The sequence below is a fragment of the Gossypium hirsutum genome, chromosome A13, assembly GCF_007990345.1.
Source record: "Gossypium hirsutum isolate 1008001.06 chromosome A13, Gossypium_hirsutum_v2.1, whole genome shotgun sequence".
NCBI lineage: Eukaryota > Viridiplantae > Streptophyta > Magnoliopsida > Malvales > Malvaceae > Gossypium > Gossypium hirsutum.
Genome location: NC_053436.1, coordinates 93,954,878 through 93,982,274, shown reverse-complemented (window position 1 = coordinate 93,982,274; position 27,397 = coordinate 93,954,878). Strand labels below are relative to the sequence as shown.

The 27,397-nt window shown below is 30.8% G+C and overlaps 1 protein-coding gene and 1 long non-coding RNA gene across 2 annotated transcripts; one reads left to right on the top strand and one right to left on the bottom strand.

Annotated features, from left to right (window-relative positions):
- The first annotated feature begins 9,304 nt into the window (after window positions 1-9,304).
- Window positions 9,305-10,524, top strand: LOC107895219 (uncharacterized). Its single transcript, XR_001683459.2, has 2 exons — window positions 9,305-9,946; window positions 10,251-10,524. It is a non-coding gene; the product is annotated as an uncharacterized lncRNA (long non-coding RNA).
- Window positions 10,525-11,101: 577 nt separating this feature from the next.
- Window positions 11,102-14,121, bottom strand: LOC107895220 (syntaxin-51). Its single transcript, XM_016820487.2, has 6 exons — window positions 13,736-14,121; window positions 12,822-13,040; window positions 12,470-12,672; window positions 12,282-12,382; window positions 12,127-12,171; window positions 11,102-11,483 (listed from the first exon to the last, which is right to left on the bottom strand). Exons 2-6 carry the CDS (start codon window positions 13,034-13,036, stop codon window positions 11,352-11,354), a joined length of 696 nt encoding a protein of 231 aa, XP_016675976.1. The 5' UTR covers window positions 13,037-13,040; window positions 13,736-14,121; the 3' UTR covers window positions 11,102-11,351.
- Window positions 14,122-27,397: the final 13,276 nt, after the last annotated feature.

Below are 27,397 nucleotides of genomic sequence, written 5' to 3'. Positions count from 1 at the left end.
TTGAATTTGAGAATTGGTGGTCTAACATGTTCAACCATCTATTCAATTGTTAAAATATTGAATATGACACTGATATTGTACTACATCATCATCTAAAATATTTTTATTTTTCAACTGATGATGTGACACTCTTTGGGAATTAAAATGGACCTAATTGTCAAGATTAAGTACCAAAGTAAATAAAAAAAAATGTAGGTACTAAAGTGAACCTAATTGTCAAGTTCAAGGCCAATGTGAACTTACTTGTCAAGTTGAGGAATTAAAAGTTGCATTATCCCCACTTTTTCATGATTATTGATAGAATCGGCTTAAATAATTATCAATTTTAAAGTTTAGAGATCAAAATGGATTAAAAAAATAGTTCAAGAGCCAATGTAAACCTACTTGTCAAATTCAAGGGTAAAAAATGTAACTTGTAACCCATTTAAAAGTGCTTTTTGACTTTTAATATAGGTCTTATTTAGTGAAACAAACAGAGTTTTCATAAATGTGACAAAAACGCGTAATTAAGGAAATAATTTTTAAAATTTTTTTCCTATATAATACTTTTTTGGACATGTCAATGGTCAAATATTACTATTTCCATCATTTAAGTCCTAAGTTCAATTCTTATTTCAATCAAATTTTTTATTTCTTGTTGTTTTAAGCTTTTTTTGTTAATTTTTAATATTTAGTTAATTTTTTAAATTAATAGACATGTTATTTTCAAGTTTTTTTATTTTTAATTAATAAATTTTTATCTATATAATAAAATAATAAATATGTAATTATATAATAAAAATATATTTGATATATTTCATTATGTTAAAAATATTTTTTAATTAATAACTCTTTTATTTATATAAATAAAATAATAAATATGTAGTTGTATAATGAAAATATTTATTATATATACGATTATGTTAAAAAGGTAAAATTAAGAATTTATACTAATTTCAAGAAAAAATTAGGGATATAAGTCAAAATTTTGATTGTTTAGAGAAATATGTCTTTTTTCCGTAGACGTTACAAAAGCACGTCCTAAGAAAATCGCTTTTTGAAAAAAAGTTTTCTACAAAATGGGTCTTCTTTTGATGATCAAATGTTAGTATTTTCATTATTGAGTCTTAAGTTCGATTTCTCTCTTAAGCACATTTGTATTTTTTATTTCATATTGTTTCAAGCTTTTTCTTAAAATTTTAATTAATAAACTTATTGTTTCCAAATTTTTTTAACCCATCTTTATAATTAATAACTCTTTTATTTATATAAATAAAATAATAACTATGTAATTATATAATGAAAATATATATTGTTGATATTTATCTTTATGCAGGGGCGTAGTTAGGGGGTTGGCATTGGCCCCGCCCCCCCTTAAATGTAAAATTATATTTTTAGCCCTTTAAATTTTTTAAAACTTTTAAATTAGTAAAGGTAAAATTACACTTTGGCCCCCTAAAATTATAAAAATTTGATTTAATTATTTACAAATTATAAAGATATAAACTATAAAAAATTAAAATTTCATCCGGCCCCCTAAAAAATTTTTCTAGCTTCGCCCCTGTCTTTATGTTAAATATATTTTATCTTTTAAAAACATCAACTAAATTTTTTGATCTATTTTTCATTATATATAATATTTATATGTCAAATATTTATTTTATCCACATTTCTAATATTATAAAATCAAATAATTATTGCAAATATCATTATTATTTTTATACGTAAAATATTTCAAATATCATTGTTTTTGTAACGCCCCTAACCCGAATCTATCACCGGAATAGAGTTACGGAGCATTACCGGAGTTACCGCTTTATTTATCAGATATTTTATTTCATCTAACGTTCATATTTGGAACCAATTAAACTCAAACATATTGTCCCTTAAACGTACTTATTTTTCTCAACATGTTTTACTTGAATTTATTACTCGTCTCAATATACTTAATTTCCTTGTATCAATGTAACAAAGATAATCACATATTTGCATGTCAAGATAAATATCATTCTCTTGCCATTTCTTCATAAACATAAATAAGAAAATTCATTATATCGATATTTCATGCATTTAAAAATACAATTCAAGTTACACTAACTTACCTAGTTGCTTGTTCATGTTTATAATTTCATTAATCCGATATCTTTTCTTTTCCACGTTCAAGTCTCGTATTCGAGTTATCCGGATCTTTATAAATAAATTTGATCGTCATTTTCATTTATTTCATGTTCTAAGCTCTAAACAAAATTACCATTTTACCCCTAAACTTTTAATTAATGACGATTTCATCCTTAGGTTCAAAAATAAAATTCTTGCAATATAATCCTTATTTGCAGCCGTTATTCTCATACAAATTGATAACAACCCATGGATTCTATAAAATATCAGAATTTTCCATAATTTCAACATTTTTTAATTTAATCCTTAAAACACGTTTTTCCCCGATCTTGAACTAAATTAATAATTTCATTCAATTTTGCAATTTTAAATAATAAAATAATCCATTTCATGCAAATTGGTCATTTCTAACATTTTTACAAAATAACCCATAAAGTTTTACTTTTATTCAATTTAGTCCCTGAGCCTAAAACATGCAAATTAGCCATGCTAACTGAATATTCATACATATTTTCCTCCCCCTCCTCTCCATTCCACATCCTTAATTTATATAACATGCTACAAGTAACATTATCAATAATTTCACTATTTACTTATATGTATATTCAAAACTGTCCATTTGCGTCATAGTCACTAAATTATTTATATCTTGAGCTAAAGAATTCAAAATTAAGATCTGCTAATTTTTCATGAAACTAAACTTACGTATCTTCTTACCATAAAATGTTTAGAATTTTTGGTTTAGCCAATAAGTACAGTTTATTATTTAAAGTTCACCCTTATTCTGCTATCTGACAGTTCCGACCCTTCTTTACTAGAAAATAATTATCTCATTGTACAAGATTCGGATGATGTTCTCGTTTGTTTCTATTGAAAATAGACTCATTCAGGATTTTAAAAATATAACTTTAAGAATCTAATTATTTTTATCCAATTTTTGATGATTGTTCCAAAGTTAGAACAGGGGAACCCGAAATCATTCTGACTTTGTCTCACAAAATTTATTATATCTCATGATTCACAATTCCATTACTTACACGGTTTCTTCTATAAGAAACTAGACTTAATAAGATTTAATTTAATATTTTATTCATTCTCTAATTCGATTTCTACAATTTTTGGTGATTTTTGAAAATTAGACTACTGTTACTGCCTAAAACTATTTTAGTGCAAAATGTTAATTATTAAGTTTATAACTGTTAAATATGACTCCTATTTTCAGTCAAATTTGAAAAATAATCTTTCAGTTAAACTCTGTTTACTTGTTTTAATCAAATATTGATTAGTTTAGATTATATTATTATTATTTGACCTATGAATTTAGCCTATAAATAGGCTCTTTTACAACTTTAGAAAAAGACACCCATTAGAGATTAGAACTCATAACACATTTAGATAATTTTGTGTTTACGTTTTGAGGGTTCTTTATTTTCGAGTTTTCGGGGTTTAGTATTTATCTCCATATTTTGTACTCTTCGTTCTTTTGCCATTATAGTAAATTATCTTTGCCTGTGGGTTTTTATCCTCTTTGGAGGGGTTTTTCCACGTTAAATTTGTGTGTTCAATTTATTAATTTATTTTGCTATTTTTCTTGTTCGTTGCTTAATCGGGTTGATCCTAACAAGTGGTATCAGAGCTAGTTCAATTTTCATAGATCAGCTCATTCAGAGATGACAACAACAATGTTTGAAATTGAGAAGTTCGATGGTGAGACAAATTTCAATCTGTGGTAAGTTTGAATGATGGCAATTCTAGTTCAATCTGGTTTGAAAAAGGTTGTTACCGAGAAAAAGCCTTAGAATCTAAATAAAACAGAATGGGAAGAGCTTGATGAAAAGGCTTTATCTGCAATCTAGTTGTGCCTCACGAATACGGTATTGCGAGAGGTATTGATGGAGAAGACCTCATCTGCATTGTGGAAAAGGTTAGAAACTCTTTATGCGACTAAGTCTCTAGCTAAGCGTTTAGTGTTGAAACAATGTTTATTTACGTTTCGCATGAACGAAGGTGAGCTTCTTAGATATCACATCAGTCAATTCATTACACTTTTAAATGATTTAAAGAACGTTGAGGTTCATATTGATGATGAAGATTAAGCTATGCTATTACCGTGCTCTTTACCTCTTTTATACAAGTCTTTAAGGAAGACCTTGATTTATGGCAGAGACAAACTCTCGTTCGAAGATGTGAAGGGTCATTTGTTGAGTAGAGACAAACTCGACAATGAGCTTCATTTGGATAGCAAGACAAATAGGCAAGCTTTCGTTTTTGGTAGCATCAAAGAAACGAGACAAAATGTGTCGCTATTGTAAAAATTTGACATATACAAATTATATAAAAGAAAAAGAAAATTAGTTGAAACTCTTCAAAAAATAAAATATTTTTAACATAACGGTATCTATAAAAATATATATTTTAATAAATAACTACATATTTATTATTTTATTTATATAAATAATGGAGTTATTATATTAACATAATGAAATATATTTTCATTATATAATTACATATTTATTATCTTATTTATATAAATAAAAGAATTATTAATTAAAAATAAAATAAAAACTTAAAAATAATATGTTTATTAATTAAAAATAGTAACTAAATATTAAAAATTAACAAAAGAACTTGAAAAGGATTCAAAGTTGAAATTTAATGATGAAAATAATTATGCTTAATTAAAGAAAGCAATTTCCGTGAAGCACTTTTCTTTTAACTTGTTTTTGTCGCATCTATAAAAAAGTTTAACCTATTTTTTTAAATAATCAAAATTTTGACTTATATCTTTAAATTTTTTTCGTGAAATCGATTATATTCTTAATTTTGCTGATACAAATAAAAGTGAAAGTTGGAAAGAGTATTTAAACCTACATTCTTCTCCTCTACGGCTCCCATCGAGTATTCTTCATCTTCACGTCAACTTTTTTTCTTTTTTTTTTTTTTAATTCTCTCCTGTTGATTCATCTTTGCATCACTTTGAGTTATTGTTTCTTTATTTTCTTTTGATTTTCCTTTTTGGATTTAAAATGAAAAAAAAGAGACCTTCTATCATTGACTCTTAAAGAACTTATGATCAAAATCTAATATGTTTTTGCATCAAGGATTAGGTTTTCAATTGCTTACAAGGTAAATCTGTGAAGAGAATTCTCAGGTTTTAGCTATTTTAGTTTAAAATTTGCTTTTGGATCTGTTTTCCGCCGGCATTGTTGATGGCTGTCGATTCCACCAATATAAACCTACACCTAATTTGTAAATTAAAGCAGTATAGGGAGTAAGGTCGATCCCACAGAGGTTGGTTTACTAAAAATTGTTTATCTCTCGACCAAATTTAAGTCTGGGAAGTTGTTGTGCCCACAAAAAAAACGTAAAAAGTAAAAGATGAAATAAAAAAACAATGAAGTAATCTGAAGGAAAATCAATTAAACTTAGCTCAGCCTTAAGCATGGGTTCTTCCGTCTTTGACCCGATCCTCGAAATTAGGTGAACTCCTCTTTTCCAATAAGCTAGTTATAGCTACCAAGGACGCCTCGGACACCAACTCTTCCTTATGTTAATTAGTTATGGAACGTCCTATAACTAACCCTTACCAATCGAACAACCTACGAAACGTTCGTGATTTAGAACTCCGGCAGCTTTGCGTTCTAAAAGAGCCTAGCTCGAACCAATGCCCTCAAACGTTCGGGACATTTAAATCCGGTTACTACTTCCCTTGACGGAACCAAACAACAATCCCCACTTAGCACGCCAATGTGTTCACAGAAGACCAATTAGACAATCGATCCTTTCGGAATTCTAACTGTACGTCTAGCCACACTAACTCAAACGACGTCTTTTTTGACTTAGTGTTGTCTTGAATTTGTGAGTTGACGAAGTCATACTCTTAATCCAGAGAAATAATAAATATAAAAAATTAGGAGTTAAACAGCTTGGGTTCGTAACTCACGGGTTTTTGACGGGGTAACACCGGCTTAAAGCTGAAAGGGATTTAGTGTGGCATGAATTTAATCATGCCTGAAGGTTGTGGATTGTGTTTTGGCTTTGTGTGAAGGGTGATGGAATTTTGGAAAGGAAAGGGGACTTTGAGAGCAATTGACCCAATTGTGGAAAAGAAACAAAAATTGGAGACAAAGCTACAAAATGCAACGTCAAATTAAAGAGAAAAGAAATGATATTCCAACTCCAAATTGAAAAAGGAAATACAAGAGAGAGAGTAATTCTATTCCAAGTAGAAGAAGGAATACAAATTAAGGGATGCCTTTTCTAGGAAACTAAAAGTCCCTATTTATATACATTAGGGTTACTAAAAATAGCCTATTCTAAATTAATAAAATAAAAATAAAAATAAATAAATAAATAATAAAACTAAATAAAATAATATCTTCTATTTTTAGATTTTTACAAAGTCAAAATTGATGTTAAATCCTTGGCCTTCCCATCTTTATGATTTGGCCCCAACTCAACGATTTGTCTTCCAATTTTGCCCCTTTTTGCTCGTTTTTGACCAATTACATCCCTGACAAGATTAAATCATAAAAACACCAATTAAGCAGGGATTAATTCAGAAATAAACCAATTTAGACACAAGAATTATGTAAATTAATGTGTTTATCAATTGTTAATTTTAGATTTTGTTTTTGTTTTTGTTTTTGTTTTAATTCTTTTTGTATGTGGGCTGGGTAACTTGAATTGGCTTTTTTATTTTTACATTTCTAGATTTGGGCCGGTTGGTTTAATTTTTATTTTTTATTTTGGGTCATGAAATTTGGGCCTTTAAAAATAAAAACCGATTCAATTGGTTTTCAATTCGTGGCTCATTCACAGTTTAATTTGGTTTTCGATTCAAACAATTCAAGACCTGAAAAATATTGATTACACTCGAGTTTAAACATTAAAAGTCTGAGTTCGATTCAACTCATTTTTAAATTAGTAATATTTTATGTTATGTTATTTTTATATGTTGAAACCATCTTTTAAAGTTAAAGAAAAACGGGGAATCGACTTTTTGAAAAACGAAAATATGGAGTCGCCACCAATCCTTTTTTGATGAGGTGTGATTAGATCACCAAGAAGCTTGGTCGTTTTAATAAAATATTTTGGCTTACTAAAACAACGATTTTGGTCTACGAAATTTGAGAAAACGGGTTCGGGAGTCGGTTACGTATGAGGAATGATTAGCACTCTCATTACGCCCAAAATCGGTACCAAATCGATTAAATACTGTCCTTATGTCTAAGATTTAAAAATGTTTTTGAAATGTGGTTCCTTTTAATAACATTTGAATAATCCGAGTTGGTCATCAAAATTCTCTTCTTTCAGAAGAATATAGCATCACATCCAGCACGATAGGACGTGATCCTTTATATCCTCGAAAACACGATAAATTTCGACTTCCGAAAGTTTATATGTTGAAAATTACAAAAAGGATGCCCAATTATTTAGTCTAACGAAAAAATCGAAACCCAGCACGGTAGGGCACGATTCCTCAAATTTCCAAACATTGAACATAGCTTCGCTTTAGCATTTAGAAAACACGAATGAAATTTCAAAGGAATATTCGATCATTTTGAACAAGCGGGAAATCGCAACACAGCACGATAGGGCACTATTCCCCGAATTGCCAAACACCGAACATACCTTAGTTTTGAAGAATTTTTAAAGACATGAGTGAAATTCCAAAGGAACATTCGATTGTTTTGAACAAACAGGAAATCGCAACCCAGCACGATAGGACACGATTCCCCGAATTGCTAAACATCGAACATTGCCTTCGTTTTTTAAGAATTTTTAAATGGATAATGATAAAACTAGCTTAAAATGCATTAATTTGACTTGAAATAAAACGAAATTAATCTTAGAGATTTGGACCTCATAAAACCACATTTCGTAAGCCAAGTGGAAAATAATGATATGGGATAATATACACATATGAGATGTAACCGATTAACAAACTAATAATTAAGTATAACTAACCTAGGAAATATAATTAAACTCACAAGCATGGATGAACAATGATTGGTTTAATGACATCAAAAAATAAATGAATATGGTACAAAAATAAATGAATATGGTACAACCAATATACATAGTATGCAAAACAATATGAACAAACTACAACCACAATAATTATTAAAGCAAAGATTATGAGGAAGGAAATTTGAACCAAATAATATATAAAAACATGTTAAAGATGATGTGTTCATTTAAAGTTGACAAACGTACATGCATATAAAAATAGTATTTAAATGTGAAATTTTAAATCAAAACAATGTGTAGTAAAATGTGTTCTTAAAAAGATGACTTATGTACGTAAAAATATATATATAGAAAAGTTTAAGAGAATTCATAAAATAATTTAGTATGGGACTAAATATGTACAAAGAACTAAATTATTAATTATTCATGAACAAATATACATGAAACATTTGAACAAGTGTTACATAAATATTTTAAATAATATAGTATAAAAAATGAACTACAAAATGGTGGTTAAAAAATATATAAAAAGGTTATTGAAATAGCTCAACAAATATATAAAAATATTAAGCACTTTAAAGTGATAAATATTACAAATTACAAACTGTAATTAGAAATGTACATGTACAAATATATATATAGAATATTTAAAAAAATATCGTATAAATATTGAAATAACATGATAAAAAAAAATCCTCAAACTCATTGTACAAAGAAGACTACAGGTATAAAATCATGGATCTAATAATGTGTATAGATTAAATATATGTACCAATATATATATAAGTAAAAAAAATAATTTAAACGATATGGAAACGTGTATACAAAACATATTAAAATAACAAGAACATATGGGTTTAATAATGTATAGATTAATATATATACCAAATATATGAATATTAATAGTTTGAATAGTACATAGAATATATATGGATTTTCCTTTTAAGAATATATATTAGAAAATGTGAATAGGTTCAAAAGAGGTTATATGTATAAAATAACATAAAATTAATAACATATACAAGCTAAAATGAACTTTAGTACAAATTATAAATATAAAATAGTATACAAAATGTCAAAATAATATGATAAACAAAAGAAGAGAAAAAAATATATTACAATAATGACTTTTAAAAACAAAATTCAGTTATCAAAGCAACTCAAAATATGAAAACAAATAATCAAACATTAAAAAGAAAATGAATGTGCAATGAATAAAGATGATGATAAAAAAACCTAATTAAAAAAAGATTAAAGCAAGAGGGATAAATTATAAATGAAATGATTTTTTTGAAATTAAAATAAGGACCATCGCATAATTATGCAAATATATAGGGGCTAAAGTTGGAAATATTCCAGATCCCCAAAACACTGTGCTGGGGCGCGGATCCGATTATGAATATGCGCAAATTGCCAAGCTAAATTAAAAATGAAATAAACAAATAACATGTAATTGAATGGCAGCGCAAAAAAAGAAGGACTGATCAAGCAAATAACCCTCAAAGACCCAAAACACGCGGATCTGATTGCATCTGGGTCGGGTCATCGGGTTGCATGGTGAAACGATGCCGTTTCAAAGCCAATATTCACAACTTAAAACGACGCCGTTTTATGATATATATAAAAAGAAAAAAAACTTAAAAATCTGAGCACTTAAACCATTTTTAAAGAAAAGAAGAACGAAAAAAAACCTAGGGCCTCTTCCTCTTCGGTTCCCCACCGTTTGACCACCACTCCACCATTATAATCGGTGGATAGTGTGAGGGCCCCTCCTATCTCCGCTTAAGCCATGATTCAGGGCCGATTTCAACCCCGAGATCCCATCTCAGCTTCGACTTCGACGAAGGAGAAGGACCCCGATGGCGTTTTCGCAAAGGTAAACCCTCCTTTTCTTTTTATTTTCTTATGTTAAAATCACATGCAAGGTCAAGAAAAACTAAGAAAAACAGATTGAAAAGCAAGAATCTATATGGCACTCAAAAATCACCTTTCAAGGTTTTGATGACCTTTTTTTGTATTCAATTTGCGTATATTGTGCGTGTATATGTAAAAAAAAAGGAAGAAGACCCTTGCAATCGATTCCCCCCATGGCTTTATAGCCGAATAATCAAAAGAAGAGAAAATACAGAAATATTTTCATTGGCTGCTACTCTTGCTGCTGTTTTTGTCTTCTCTTGCAGGTACGAAAGGCGACGTGGAGGCACGAGGGTGGCGTACCGAGGCGTGCAGGGGGTTGTAAGGAGGCGCGCTGGAGGCTAGGGCTGCGGCGCTCCTTGCTGCTAGGGTTCTTAGTTGACTGAGGTTTGTTTAAGTTTTGGGCCATTTGGGCCAGGGGTATTTGGGTTAGGTTATTTTGTAAATGGGCTTGTAGCTGGGCTATTGGGTTTTAAATTTGGGTTATGTAATTTGGTCTTGTAGACATTTAATCATTTATTTTTTGCTTGTCTTTGCTTTTGTCTGATTCAAGCTTATTGAGCCCGGTAAAATTTGGGCATTTACATTATATATTATTGAATTTATAACACAAAAAATAAATCAATATGATGTAAACATTAAAAAAATGTTAACATGACTATATATATAATTTCAATAAATAAAATTATAAAAATATTAAATATTAAATTAAAAGAATATAAATATATATTTTTTAAAATTTAAAAAAAAATTATACGAGTAAAATTAAAATAGGTTTGGATTAATCATTTATAAATATAGATAGACTTGAATAAAATTTTACACCCATATTTTGAGCCAAGGTGAATTTGGATAAATATAAAGTGTGTTAATATCATGTATAGGCCCGACCCAAACCTGACCCATGAACAATTCTAATCATTTCATTAAATATAGATGGACTATAATGATACATTCAAACAACATCATACGAGCAAATCCAACGTTGCTAGAGAAGTTCTACATTGTTGTTGGAGATGTTCAGTTAAACCTACTGTACTTGTTTTAAGGCCAATCTAGATCCAGCATAGAGCTAAGCCCCGCCCATATTGCAGGCTGAGGCAGGCAATGCTTTAGATTCAACAACAGAAGGAAGAGCATAAGATTGATAGTTAAAATTTGTCTACAATACTAAAATTACTTGTAAATTTACGTATTTCGTGCGGCTCAGCTTCTTCACACAAAGCACGAAAAAAATAGAAGGAAAAGGAGTGGGACAAAGCCAAATAAGAAGTTCCCAACATGGAGGCAATAACTGAAAACCAATTCCACAGACGACACCCACATACAACAATGGCTAGCTTGTTTTGTTTGCAATCGTTGGGGTATTACAAGTATTTGATCAGAAGGTAAATGGCAACAACCAGAATCACGATACCGATAACAGCTAATAGCATGCACATACAGGAACAACCACCTTTTGTTCGCTTGTTCAAAATTGCCAGGTTTTTCTGCACTCTCTGTTATCAAAGAACACATAATTCTTAGAATCCACCATTATTGTATAATTTCATTTTGTTAGGAAACTCGTGTATACTGTATAGTGTTAAAGAGCTAGAAAGTTAAACTTCTCTAGACTTTAAGCAGCAAGGAAAAACAAGAATCCATTTGAACAAGCAAATTGCAAGTAATCCATCATTTCTCACACCTCGGACTGAAACTCTTAACATTATCAGACATTCCATCTTGCTTTAATTTGCTTCAAGTCACAGTAGTCAAAGAATGCTACACAAACAGATTGGTTCTAACATAATTCAGTGGTTAAAAGTCATCTAATTCTTAGTTTACTTGAGGAGATCTTTATCTATTCAAACACACAGCTTGAATGACCATGAATTCTATCATTCCTCCCTGACGAGATTCATCACCAAAGATTTCCCACCAAATGACATGTTTGGTAGATTCTGAGGCTTAAATTCATTACCATGAAGTGAAAAAAAAAAAAAAAAAAGAGACGCATACCACTTTACAGGAATGCCTATTTCTAGTAGGGGTACCGGATAAATATATTAAACAGCAGTCATTGGATTTTGTTTCATACAAAAAGAAAAGGAAGATATTCTGCTGTGCATTTAAAATGTTAATTAATTATAAGTGTTTTACCCGTAGGCGAGAATCGGTAACATCCACATGTTGGTCCAGGTCATCCTGCATAGAGGGAGTAGACATATAATGTAAAATTCACAAAAGATGAGTAATCTTCACTAAGCACTTATTTTAGAGGCAAAAGAGTATAGAGGGAAAAAACAGTAAAATACGATGAGTCTGGTATGCAGATCAAGTTCTTCATTGACTGCCAATGCAATATGCTTTGTACTTGTAACTGTCTCCTCCAACTTCTCAAGACCCTCATCTTGCTCTGCTTCAAAAAGACACCTTCATAAGTAAAGGAACTAAAGCCACTTCACAAATTAGCAGGGATGCCATTTGAAACTAAAATACTTGCCTTTCATTATTTGTCGCTGAAGACCAACAAGGCCAGAGTTATCCAAACCTACTGTTCTACTCATGGCATCTTCCTTCGTTTCTGGCCCCAACAGGCTATCTCGGTTCGCAAAATTTGACATATTGAATGCAGAAGCCATCTGATTTGCTTTTGATCTCAAATTTGCAACCATATCCTTGCGACGGTTCATCTCCTTCTCTGTTCTGTGACCAAAAATATGAAGCATTGACAAAAAGACAGTTTATTCCTCATACTATAGCATATTCAATTTGCAAAGAACATCAAATTGACATATTAAAACCCCAGAGGTCATATGATCAAAATCAAATGCACCTCAATGAAGATGACTTACAAGGGCTTCCCAGTAGGTCTAGACATAAGGGACTGCAATCCATCAAGTCTAGTCCCTAAAATCGTAATCTTTCTTCTTATAGCCGATGCATGACGCTGAGTTTCTGGTCCGGATGCAGGCAAGGAAATTCTTTCAGATATCATGCCATTGATATCATCAGCAATTTTTACTGCTTCGTTATATTCTTTTATCCAAGGGTCTGATGAAGCTGCCATTGACCTTGAATGGTAATCAGGTTAAAAGATTATTTAAAGGACCAAAAAAGCATAAAGTATACACACAATCAGAGAATGAAAGAACAACAAATAAGAGCTAACAGAAGCTGAATTGAGCTTTCAAAATTAACCAGGAATGATTATGAGAAGAACCTTTCCCTTTTATTTTATCCCTTCAACGGCTTCTGTTGAAGAATTAGAGCATTACTCGCAAGAAAAAAAGTAAAAATTTCTTCTACAACTAGATATGATCTTCTATTGAAAACAGGATAAATATCAATAAAATCCAAAAAGAATTAAGCAATCAAATTATGCCCAATTGTTCACCTTGTAAAATTAACTTTACTTAGGGCCATCGACAGAATTCCGCTTTTCCTTTAGATCATGCTAAAATAAGTCGAATTCAAAGAAAAATCTATATGTAATGGGTTCTTAAGAGACCTTAATTAAACTTTAAGAAAAAAAACCCTTTTTCGAACAGGGTATGCTCCCAATTATTCACAGCTGGATGAATATTTATATAAAAGAAATGAAAAACTTAGCAATCGAATTAACCTCAATAGAATAAATAAAAGACACAGAGGGAAACTGGAAGCAAAACCCAGCAATAAATTCCCAAATTCCGATGAAATTAAACAATGACCCATAGCATAAAATGAGAATTTAATGAAAAATAAACGAAATTCATCAGTAACTTACAACGAGGAGAAGTGAAATTGAATGAGCAGCTAATCAAACCCCAAAGAAAACGAAAAGCTTGAAAGATCGGGTCAAGAGAGGGAGATTGGATTGAATATAAGTAACAAAACAAAAATTGAAATTTCCTGAATTTGATTGAAATTTTGATTGTTGAATTGGGGAATTAAACGACAGCGTAGAGCCAAAGTAACCTCAGCGTCGTTTAGCACATTATTAGGGGCATTTCCTTTCCGTTAAATAAAAAAGTAGCCCTCCTCCCCCCACCCCTCCCAAATAAAAAAGGGAAATTGTCCATTTTCTTATTTTTCTAGTATTTATTACATAACGGGGAGGGAGAGGTTGGATTCGAATGGCATTGTTTAAGATTGTTTTGATGACTTAAGAGAAGCATAGAAGATTCTTTGGATACTTTGAAAGTATTTTAAAGTAATTTCATCAAGTGGAGAAGATTTATTTGCTTCTCCAAACATGTGTTTTGAGGAGTAACTAAGGCTTGGTGGGTTTCCTGCATGTGTATTTGGATGTAATCACAGTGCTAGTTGTTTTGTTTTGAAATCTCAAGTGGATTCAATATGATTTGGAGTGTTGCCTACATGTTGCCCATACAAGAGATAAGTGTTGAGTATGATGATCATACAATGTCTGAAGGTGATTCCTTTAGGTGAAATAGTTCCTCAATTATAAGAAGCATGATCTCCTTATTCTCTTTTCTAGGTTGGGTTGTTGACTCGAACGAAGTGGTCATACTATAATTACTCGAACGAAGTGGTCATACTATAATTTCTCCCTAATCAATAGAAATTATAAATTACCCATAAAAGTTCATGGATATGTAACATACCCCTTACCCGTTTCCGTCGCTGGATTAGGGTTACAGAGCATTATTGTACAATTAGAAATATTAAAACATCATAACATTTAATAACATAAATATATCATAAACCATTCAATATCATACATTTCGTCCCTAAATCGAGCCTTCGAGGCCTAAGAAATAGCTTGGAAACAATTCAGGACTAATTTGAAACAAATTGGAAAGTTTAGGAAAATTTTGTAAAAATTAAAAAACAGGGATCACACGGCCGTGTGACATAGCCCCAAGCAGTGTAACTTTCGAACAAGGGACACACGACTGTGTCCCAACCCCTGTCTTCACCCTTGTAACTCACTAAGTAAGGTCATACGGCTATGTTACACGCCCGTGTTACACGCCCGTGTGCCAGGCCGTGACTCACTAACTTGAACCCTAAGTGATCCTTATATGAAATACGGCCGTGTCGCCAGACCGTGTTCCTCACACGGCCGTGTGACAGCTCGTGTTCTAGGCCATGTGAACCCAAAATTTACCTAAAATCAAGCCACTTCAAAACCATTTCTTACCTAACCATTCTTACCATTTGGGCACACAAGCAAGGGGTTCAAATATCATCCAAACATACTGTTAGAATTAAGTGGCTCGAATCCTTATTTAAATAAAATACAGTGGTAAAATAAAATAAAAGTAAAATCTATATAGAACTACACTTCTTTTATTTTATTTTAGAATAAGGTTTTTTAAACCTTATTAAAAACTCCATCTATTTTATATTGATTAGAATAAGGTGTTTCAATCTTACTACACTCCTATTAGAATATGGCTTTACAAGCCTATAAATAGACATAGTCTATTCCTCTTGTAATGATTCGAATTCGACATAGTGAATTTTCTTCTCCTCTACTCGTGGTTTTTTCCTGAAAAAGTTTTCACGTAAAATCTTTGTATTCATTATTATTTTATTTTATTTTATTTTCACAAATTGATATCAAAGCTTCCAGGTTATTTATCTTGATCACGGTAATGGCATCTTTGAAGTATGAAATTTCACTGTTGGATCACAACACCAGATTTTCTTTGTGGCAGATAAAGATGCAAGCAGTTCTTGTGCAGATGGATCTAGAGGATGCCCTGCTAGGGATAGATAAGATGCTGCAGATGGATCTAGAATATGCCCTGCCAGGGATAGATAAGATGCTTTCTACATTAATAAATGAAGAGAAGAAGTGTAAGGATCGAAAGGCGTTAACACAATTACATCTACATTTGTCCAATGAAATTTTGTAGGATGTGATGAAGGAGAAGACCGCCATTGTATTATGGAAAAGGCTAGAACAAATATGTATGTCGAAAACTCTAACAAGCAAGTTGCATATGAAGCAACTTCTTTATGCTCATCGTTTGGAGGAAGGTGCGTTTGTACACCAAAACTTAACAGTGTTTAAAGAAATTTTCTCAAATTTAGAGGCCATGGAGTTTCAGTATGAAAAGGAAGATCTAAGGTTGATTTTACTTTGTTCATTGCCACCGTCTTATTCAACCTTTAGAGACACGATTTTATATAGCCGCGAGTCTCTCACAGTTGATAAGGTTTATGATTCATTGACCTCGTATGATAAGATGAAACATATTTTGGTTAAACCCGACTCTTAGGGAGAGGGTTTCATTGTTTGTGAGAGACAAGATCGGAATGCTGATGATGATCGTGGAAGGACATAAGAACAAAATCCTTGCTGTAAATCTAAAGGTAGATCGAAGTCTTCAAACAGAGGTAAAACTTGTAACTTCTACAAGAAGAAAGGGCACATTAAATTTAAGTGCTATAAGCTACAGAACAAAATTAAAAGGGAGGTTGAGAATCAAAAGAGAAAACAATCAGAAAATTTCGATGAAGCTGATGTTGCAGAAGATTACAGCGATGGTGAACTTCTAGTCGCTTCTGTCAACAATTCTAAAGTGAGCAATGAGTGGATACTTGATTCAGGCTGCACCTTCCATATGAGTCCCAATCGGGATTGGTTTACAACTAACAAAATAGTGTCTGAAGGTGTTGTTTTGATGGGAAAAAAGACTTTCTGTAAAATCGCAGGTGTTGGAACAATTAAAGTTAAAATGTTTGATGGAGTTTTCAGAACACTTAGTGACGTACGACATGTTCTAGAATTGAAGAGAAATTTAATTTCTTTGAGTACTTTTGATGCAAAAGGGTACAGATACAAAGCTGAAAGTAAGGTTTTAAAGATTTTCAAAGGTTCCTTTGTTGTGATGAAAGGGCAGAGAAAGACTGCCAAGTTATATGTTTTGCAAGGTTTTACTATTACTGGTGATACAGCTGTCGCTTCCTCTTCCTTGTCAGATAATGATATTGCTAAACTTTGGCATATGCGCCTAGGGCATATGAGTGAGAATGGCATGGTAAAATTGAGCAAAGGATGACTTCTTGATAGGCAATGAATTTGCAAACTGAAGTTCTGTGAGCACTGTGTTTTTGGGAAGCAAAAGAGAGTTCGATTCACTAGAGGAATCCATAACACGAAGGGAACATTGGAGTATACTCATTCTGATCTGTGGGGGCCATCTATAGTGCCTTCGAAAGGTGGAGCTAATTATATGCTAACTTTTATTGATGCTTTTTCTAGAAAAGTTTGGGTGTTATTCCTAAAGCAGAAAAGCGATGTGTTTTTCGTATTTAAGTCTTGGAAAATTATGATTGAAAAACATATAGGAAAACAAATAAAATATCTCCACACAGATAATGGCTTAGAGTTCTGTTCTGATGAGTTTAATAGACTGTACAAGTTAGAAGGGATTATGAGACACTTGACAGTTTGTCAAACTCCACAGCAAAATGGCGTTACAGAAAGAATGAACAGAACGATCATGGAGAAGGTTCGATGTATAATGTCAAATGCCAACTTACCAAAGTCATTTGGGCAGAAACAACCTCTACTGCATTTTTTTGATCAACCGATCTCCATTCGTTACCATTGAGAAAAAGACTCCACAAGAGACATGGTCTGGTAATCCTGCTAATTATTTTGATTTAAAAATCTTTGGGTGTCCTGCGTATGCTCATGTTGATAATGAAAAATTGGAACTGAGATCCATTAAATGTGTTTTTCTTGGTTATAAAGCTGGTGTAAAATAGTCTAAGTTATGATGTCCTTAAAATAGAAAAGTTGTGATTAGCAGAGATGTTGTTTTTGATGAAATTACTATGCTACCTAACTTATCTCTTAAAGATTCTTCCAATAAAGAAAATCAAAAGCAGTTGGAGCATCAAATTAATACAGAGTCGACTCCTCAAGCCAGTACAAAAATTGAGAATAGAGTTGCTTCTTCACCACAATACTCTATCGCCAAAAACAGAACTAGAAGAGAAATTAAACTTCCAAAGAAGTATGCCGAGGCTGATCTAGTAGCTTATGCTTTAAATGTGACTGAAGATATAGATGGAAACCAAGAGCCATCTAATTATTCTAAGGCGGTTAGTTATGAAGACTCAGAAAAGTGAATGTTTGCTATGCAAGAGGAGATGAAATTACAGAACATGAGATCTTGTGAAACTTCCTAAAGGTAAAAAGGCTGTTCGTTGTAAATGGGTGTTTAAAAAGAAAGAAGGGACTCTAGGAGTTGAAGAACCAAGATATAAAGCAAGGCTTGTTGCAAAGGGTTACAGTCAAATTTCAAGAGTGGAGTTTACAGATTTGTTCTCCCCAATTGTGAAGCGTAGTTCGATTCGAGCTTTACTTGGTATTGTGGTCATGCATGATTTGGAGCTTGAGGAGTTAGATGTAAAAATTACATTTTTACATGGAAAACTTGAGGAGGATATTTACATGCAACAACCAGAGGGTTTTACAGTCTCAGAAAAAGAGGACTATGTTTGCTTGCTGAAAAAGTCCCTTTACGGTTTGAAATAGTCACCAAGAAAGTGGTACAAGAGGTTTGATTCCTTTATGACTTCTCATGATTTCAAAAGAAGTAGTTTTGATAGTTGTGTTTACTTTAAGAAAAACAGTGATGGTTTTTTTGTATATCTACTTCTTTATGTTGATGACATATTGATAGCAGTAAAAGATAAATGAAGATAAGAAAGGTCAAAGCTCAACTAAGTGAAGAATTTGAGATGAAAGATTTGGAACTAGCAAAGAAGATACTTGGTATGGAGATTTTTAGAGATAGAAAGCAAGTAAATTGTACTTAATTCAGAAGGAGTACATTGAGAAAGTTCTTTGCAGGTTTAATATGCAGAGTGCTAAGCCTGTTAGTACTCCTTTAGTAGCCCATTTCAGACTTTCATCGGCTTTATCTCCACAATCAGATGATGAGATTGAGTATATGTCACATGTTTCATACTCTAGTGCAATAAGGTCTCTCATGTATGCTATGGTTTATTCACGTCCAAATTTATCATATGCAGTCAGAGCAGTTAGCAGATACATGGTGAATCCCAGTAAAGAACATTGGAAAGCAGTTCAGTGGGTTTTAAGATACTTACGAGGTACTACTGATGTTTGCTTACAATTTGGAAGAACTAGAGATGGAGTTATTGGGTATGTTGATGCTAATTTTGCTGGAGACCTTGATAGAAGAAGATCTCTCACAGGTTATGTCTTTACAATCGGAGGTTGTGCAATCAGTTGGAAAGCCACTTTGCAAACTACAGTCGCTTTGTTACCACTGAAGCTGAGTACATGGCGATTATTGAGGCTTGTAAAGAAGCTATTTGCTTGAAGGGACTTTTTAGTAAACTCAATGAAGACCTTCAAACCAGTACAGTATTTTGTGATAGTTAGAGTGTAATCTTCTTTACAAAAGATCAAATGTTTCATGAGAGAACAAAATATATTAATGTTCGGTATCATTTTGTTCGTGATATTATTGCTCGTGGTGATATTGTTGTGAGCAAAATTAGTACTCATGAAAATCTTGTAGATATGATGAGTAAGTCACTTCCTATAACCAAGTTTGAGCATTTCTTAGACTTGGTTGGTGTTCATCGTTGAAGTTAAACCTTTAAGGGGTTTTATGGAAGAGGTGGAGAACTTGTTCGTTAAGAGTTCGCGATGAAGAACTTGTTCATTGAGAATTTGTGTCAAGGTGGAGATTGTTAGAATTAAGTGACTCGAATCCTTATTTAAATAAAATAAAGTGGCAAAATAAAATAAAAGTAAAATCTATATAGAATTACACTTCTTTTATTTTATTTTAGAATAAAGTTTTTTAAACCTTATTAAACTCCATCTATTTTATATTGATTAGAATAAGGTGTTTCAATCTTACTACACTCCTTTTAGAATATGGCTTTACAAGCCTATAAATAGATATAGTCTATTCCTCTTATAATGATTCGAATTCGACATAGTGAATTTTCTTCTCCTTTACCCATGGTTTTTTTCCCGAAAGGGTTTTCACGTACAATCTGTGTGTTTTTTATTAGTTTATTTTATTTTATTTTATTTTCACACATACATAAATATACCATTTCAAACAACATAATTCACCTAACCAATATGCCATTCAAATGCACCCCAAGACTTAATTCCATTATGTACCTAAAACAAATCACAAAAGACCATTTTCAAGCCAACATCAAGATACCGTATGACCATTGTAACACCCCTAACCCGTATCCTTCGTCGGAACAGGGTTACGGAGCATTACTGGAGTTCACAAATCAAATAAACAGACGTTTTATATAATATAACTTTCATGTCAAAAACTAATTGAAATCAAACATTTTGTCCCTTATACGAGCCCTCGCGGCCCAAAATCGCGTTAGGAGCAAGTCGGGACTAAATCGGGTACTCAAAGAATTTTTCTGAAAAAGTAGAAAAATTTTAAAGCTATAGGGGTCACACGGCCATGTAGCCAGACCGTGTGACTTACACGGTCAGGAGACAAGCTCATGTCTCAGGCCGTGTGGGCATTCGAAATAGGTACACACGGCTGTGTCCAGCCTATGTCCATACCTGTGTAACTCTCTGACTTAGGTCACATGGCCAAGTCACACGCTCGTGTGCTAGGCCGTGTGAGCATACTGACTTGCATTCCTAAAAGATACAGAGGACACACGGTCGTGTCACCTAGCTGTGTGTCACAGCTGTGTGTCACACATGGCTAGACACATGACCGTGTAGACAAAAATAGGCCATTTTCTAAGCCACATTTCTCACCCAGATTGACACCAACCTAGCCTCAACAAATTGCACATCAACAAGCCATAACAAGGCATTCAACACAAGCTAAAATCAAGTCTTAAATATGTATTATCACCACATACAACTAATAAACCCTTAGACATCTCAAATGAAAACTTAGAAAAATGTCAACCAAGTATCCAACCTTACCTAACTAGTTTATCTAACCAAGTTACTAAAGTTCACTATAACTCAATTACATACATACATATATCACTTATACTAACATCACAATCATACCTTAATTTCATACCAATATGTAAGTTGGTTATATAAAAAAAGGATTATTCATAATATTTTCATAAGCTAAACCTTAACTAAGTCCGTACAAAAGCTTATACATGCCATATAAACCGTATTTAATGTTTCAAAAACTACCGAGATAAGCTGGATAGTGTGACTTGAACGTTGATCTGATCGTCCAACCTTCTAAAAATCTACAAAACATTAAACAATGCAAATAAGCTTAATGAAGCTTAGTAAGTTTAACGGGTTAAATAAAATCTTACCGAACCTACTATAACAAGTCAAATAAATAAAATCATTCATGTCAATTCCTTGTCATTCACTATCAATTTCTTGTCATTCACAACTTCTATTGATAAATACATCCGTATTCAAATCAATATAAAAATAAATAACATCTCTTTAAAATTCATTTAATAAATCAGCTTACCGAAATTTTTCCATTCAAAAAACAACTTACAGATAAGAGTACATCGTCAATAGAAACTCATAAGAGCTGGTCCATCTGAATATGCCAACAGAAGCTTGTAAGAGCTGAACAGAAGTTCGTAAGAGCTGATCCATCCAACTACTCCAAACAGAAAGTAAAACATGAGATTTCACAATAAATGCTAAATCCCGGTTTACTTGGGTAAAATGTTGGTATCTCCCTCCAATACCATCATACACCAAATTACGAATGTACTTAAATACCGTGTTCAATTCAAACCGAATATCCAATTCAATATTATAATTCCAACAATAATTCATTTCCAAAAATAGAATAAACACATAATACCATTCATCAATTTATACAAATATTAAATTTTTAACAATACGAACTTACCTGGATTGGATTGTAGTAATTGTAGAAGTTCAGGGACTATTCTACTATTTTTCCTTTTTCACGAGTATATACAGGATCTTGATCTAAAATATAAAATTATTCATTTATTAGCATATATTCCATTTCCAATTCATTTTTACAATTAATACCCTTTTATTTTTTGAATTTATATAATTACCCTAAACTTTTACAATTTTTGTAATTTAATCCCTTAATTAGTTAATCTATCAAATTAACTAATTTTCTCAATAAATAATCTATCCAAATATTCTAGGCCTTCATATAGCCCCTAAAAACCCAAAAATTAACTATCAAACCCTAATATTTTAACCTTTTCACAATTTAATCCTAAAATCAATATTTAACAAAATTACTTTATAAAATCATCATACAACATAATCAAAGCTCTAAATCCATGTTATTCATAAAAAAAATCTAATATTTATCAATGACAACTTCCAAAATTTTTAATAAAAAAAGATATGGTTTAGTTGGACCTAATTGTAACAATCTTAAAAAACATAAAAATTACAAGAAACAGGTAATAATTGAACTCACATGAAACAAAAATATGAAGAACCAGCTTAAACTCTCTCTCCTATGCTGTTTAGGCTGAATTTGGAGAAGAAATGTCTAGAAAACCTTTAAATTCAATTTGTTTGTTTTTTTATTTCAAGTAAATTACAAATTTTCCATTGAATCATTTTATTTTATTATTTTTCCTTAATATGCCGCCTCATCTTTTTAATTTTGGTATAAATGTTTCTTAAGTCCTCCCTCATTTATTAATGAAGCCATTTAATCACTTAAAAATTATAATTAACAAGTTTTGCATAATTTTCAATTTAGTCCTTTTTAATTAATTAACTATCGAAACGTTAAAAATTTTTAACGAAACTTTAATACAACCTTAATGACGTTCTGTAAATATTTATAAAAATATTTACGGCTCAGTTTACAAAAAAGAGGTCCCGATACCTCACTTTCTAAAATCACTTAACCTAATAAATCATTATAAAACACAAATTACCAATTCAAAAACCTTTTTAAAATCATATTTAACTCGTAAAAATTAAATATTAATATTTACGAACTTACTCGCCGGATTTGGTGGCCTCGAAACTACTGTTTCAGACACAACTGAAAAAATCAGGCTGTTATAACCATGCACATCAATTATCTAAAAGTGATCAAAGGAACTTAACATAACAAGCATTACAAGTCCATCAACCATACATAAACATCAAGACACAAACATACCAAATTACCATTTACACATTCTCGAAATATCATAACAAAACATCCTATACATGCTATTATAAATCTTGGTCAAAATGCTTAAAAACTACCAAATTGACCATTGGATAGTGTGATAGGTCTCCGACGAGCTTCCAACCAAAATGAGCTTCCAATGATCTAGAAAATAAAGAAAAGAAACTACGTAAGCAACGTGAGCTTAGTAAGCTCGTATAAACCTTAAACATAACTTACCATTTCTATAACACAATTCATAAAATAATTATAAACCAAAACCAATACCATAAGCTTAGTATAAGCTTATACAACATCATCAAACTCACAAGTTAGTATACTTGTTCATGATATATATGAAATCAACCATAAGATATATGGTTTACCATGTATAAACATAACATTTTACATCATCAATGTTACCATAATGTCATGATTCATTGCATTTGCCTACTTACCATTTCCTTTTCCTTTTCTTACCTATTGAACCATCTAGAATTACATCGGATACTCGGGAAAGCTCACACCAAATGTGCCTTTACATATAATTGTAATCTTTCCTTTACATCAATGCTCACACGAGCTGTGAAATGAGTCTGCTAACACGAGCTGTGGGTCAAAATGTAAACTACATGATGCTGCTCACACGAGCTGTGGGTCAAAATGTAAACTACATGATGCTGCTCACACGAGCTGTGGAGTATTTGCAACAAATGTACGACCTCAGCCATCGGTAGGACATTCAAGACCAACACCTGAAACATGAAATCCCTAATAACATGTCATTTATATCCTAAGAATTTATAAGGTTCAATCGGGACTCAATTTCCATCAATTCATCATAGCATTGATGCATTTGTATATATATAAGTTTGTTTATATCAAATCAACATAATGAACGTTCAATTCAACTAGCATGAATCATTTATAGTTCATACGAACTTACCTCGATAACTAGAGTGTAGAAGTAAGATTGAGCTAATCCGAAACTTTAGCTTTTCTTCGATCTAGGTCCGAACGTGGTTTATTTTGATCTAAATAGATATTTTCAATCAATTAAATACTTAAAATATTCAATTTAATCCATATTTCATATTTATACAAAATTATCAATTTCCCCTAACATTTTAACATTTCACAATTTAGTCCTTAGGTTCATATCTTGCAATTTAACCATCTTAACTTAAATCCAACTTAGCCATAATCACAAGGGACCTTGGAACAACTCATATTTACCATCATTTCACAAAAAAAAAACCTATAATTTATATTTTTAACAATTTAATCCCTAATTCCAAAATTTATTAAAAATCACTTAACAAAACTTCTTTAGTTTTCAATAAAGATTCATAATCTATTAATAACTTCAAAAACCATTCATGGAAAGACCCTTAACCTTTAACGATTTTCCAAATTAACCCCCGGGCTAGCTAAATTAAGCTAAAACGAACTTAAAAACATAAAAATCATTAAAAACAAGGTTTGAATACACTTACATGCAAACAAAAGAGCTTGACGGAATGCCCTAGCTTGTTTCAATGGTGGTTTTCGGTGGAGATGTGAACAAATGAAGAAGATGGACCTTATTTCTTTAGTTATTTTAATTTTATTTATCAAATTACTATTTTAACCTTTAAAATCTATCATATTTTCATCAAAACCATATCCATAACTATCAACTAATTCATTAAATGGTCTAATTACCATTTAATTCCGTTAGATTTCCTTTCCATAGTCTTTTAGCCCTTTTTACTAATAGAACTAAATTTTTACACCTTTTACAATAATTTAGTCATTTTTACATAATTAACTGGTTAAACATCAAAAATTTTTAACGAAATTTTAATACGACCTTAATATAATCCCATAAACATTAAAATAATAACAAAACAATAACTTGCTTGATAGAACTGTTTTTGACATGTCTGAAAACATGCTGTTACAGATATCCTACGAAAGTTACACACATATGATAAATCATTGGACAAAGATTTTAAAATATATTTTTTGTAATGGTATAATTTGAGATTTTAATCATGGTACATTTAATAGTCTGGCTCCATGGCTAATAATGAAAGATGGGCGTCAAATCCCTCAAATTTAATTTCTTATGGCAAAATAAAAATAAACCTATTGCGAGCCAATTTTATTGTCTCGATTTAATTTAGTGAGATCAAGAGATAAATTGAACTAAATCTCCTAATTAGGTAAAATGATGACCAGAAGTTAAAATTGGACCAATTAGGAGTTTGAGTCATTTAGATCCATAATCCAAGAATTAACTAGCAATACAAATGTCAATCGACCACTTTAGCTCATTGAATTGATATTTGTCCACTTTTATCTATTATTCAATTTAATTATCCTAGGTGTAGCTTAGTGTAATTAACCCTTGATGATGATTTGTCATAATGTAATACGTAGTGATTAATTAGCTAAACTTCTTAATTACATGCGCTATATTGTTGGTCACCTTATCATCCAATCTCTCTTGGGTTCAATAATTGGAATGCTCTAAGTGCTCCATTGTAACACTTCCAAATATTACAACTAACCTGTCACACTTGTAATCAAGTTGTTTCAATTTTTAATATTTTGTGCTAATTCTCTGCTTGGCATTTGTACACAGTGGTGCGGTAACATAGAATGGATCTTGATTGTATTGATGGATGATATTTTATGATGATGTGGAACTTTGAGCTCAATTATCGTGTTTCTAATACAAAATTGATGTATTTCTTATTTATTATGATTGTGCACACATAATTTATTTGAAATTATTTAAAACAAGAAATCCTTTATAAGATATTATTGTAACCATGATTTGATATGTATCTTACTTAAAAGATATGTTATATTGAGTTGTAATGTTATAGTTCATATAAGTATGAGACTTAAATTTATATATAATTGTCATAACTCACATTTGTAATTCAATAATAATACAATTTTTTGTCCCTAAATTTGACAGTTAGATCCACTTTGGTATCTGTATTTGTTTTTAATCCATTTTGATACTTAAACATGTTATCTAGATTCATTTTGATCATTAAACTTAAAAAATATAAAAGTTTAATTGCGCGGGATACTATGAGATTGTGTCACATTATTACTAGAAAATTTTAAAAGTTTATATAAATTTTCATGTGATGACATGATATAATTTTAAAGTGCCACATATAATATTCCAATAATCGGATAAATAATTAAATTAATCAAATTATTAATTCTCGATTCAATAAATTCTTTGACACCAAAGACAGATTCACTATTTATAACGTAGGATTAAAGAAAGTTTAACAGCACAATTGGTTTTTCGTTCAGAAAAAAAAACCCACAGCTGGCTTTTGAGCTTTCACTTCATGCGTAATGTAGTAGCTATACATAAATTAATGTCCAATTTAATTATATTGTACTATGTGGACTATTTATTTCACATGATGATTCTAACAATAACAAATAAATGTGAAATCTAAGTTTTGTATATAACTTTTACTATTTGATTAAATTATTTTGACTTTTTTTCATTTTTATTTTTTAAGTAATAAATAAAGTTGAGGGTTCGATATTCGTCCTAGGTATAGAATAGTTTTAAAACTCATGATAATATCTACTCTTTTAATGGGCTTACAAGATGTGAATAATTAGTTACTAGGTTAGCTCCAGTAGATACCTTAAAAAATTAAAAAAATTAAATAACTTTAGAAAAGTTAAAAGTTAATCTACTAAGGTTGTGTTTAGCAATACTATAGATAAACATTTTTGGTTTGAAAAACACTTTAAAAAAAATTATGCTAAATAACGACTTTTGGTTAAAATTTTTTATTTTTCCAAAAGCACTTTTAGCCAAACGGAGAAATTTATTCTCCCCAAAGTACATTTGAGAGTTTAAATACTTTTTTTATTCTCATCCCTTTCCTTTTCTTTTTTTTTTTCGCTACAATAAGTAAGAAACCCATTATTTCGCAATATTATTTTTAAAATAATACAAATGTGTTAATATTTAATTAAAAATATTTAATGATTATATTTAAATATTTAAAATATAATTTATATATTTTAATTAAATTTTATAAGTAATTAATATTAATTGTTTAAAAATATTTAAAATTCATATTTCATATATTAAAATATTAAGAACAAATTATAATAAACTATTTTTTATATTCATATTAAAATATCATAATATTAACTAATTTGAATATTATTTAAATATATATTTATTACTTTATAATACTATATTTAAATTGAACATTTTATTTTTATAAATATTTTTTAACAATAATACTAAATATTTAAATCTTAAAAAAATTAAAATACTT

Bases quoted from the DNA above. Each gene is read 5' to 3' on its own strand.
- LOC107895220 (XM_016820487.2), bottom strand. From the start codon at position 13,036: ATGGCAGCTTCATCAGACCCTTGGATAAAAGAATATAACGAAGCAGTA. The intron at 12,383-12,469 runs GCAAGTATTTTA...TTTTTGAAGCAG, and splicing joins TCAGCGACAAATAATGAAAG to AGCAAGATGAGGGTCTTGAG. The intron at 12,172-12,281 runs GTATTTTACTGT...CCCTCTATGCAG, and splicing joins ATCTGCATACCAGACTCATC to GATGACCTGGACCAACATGT.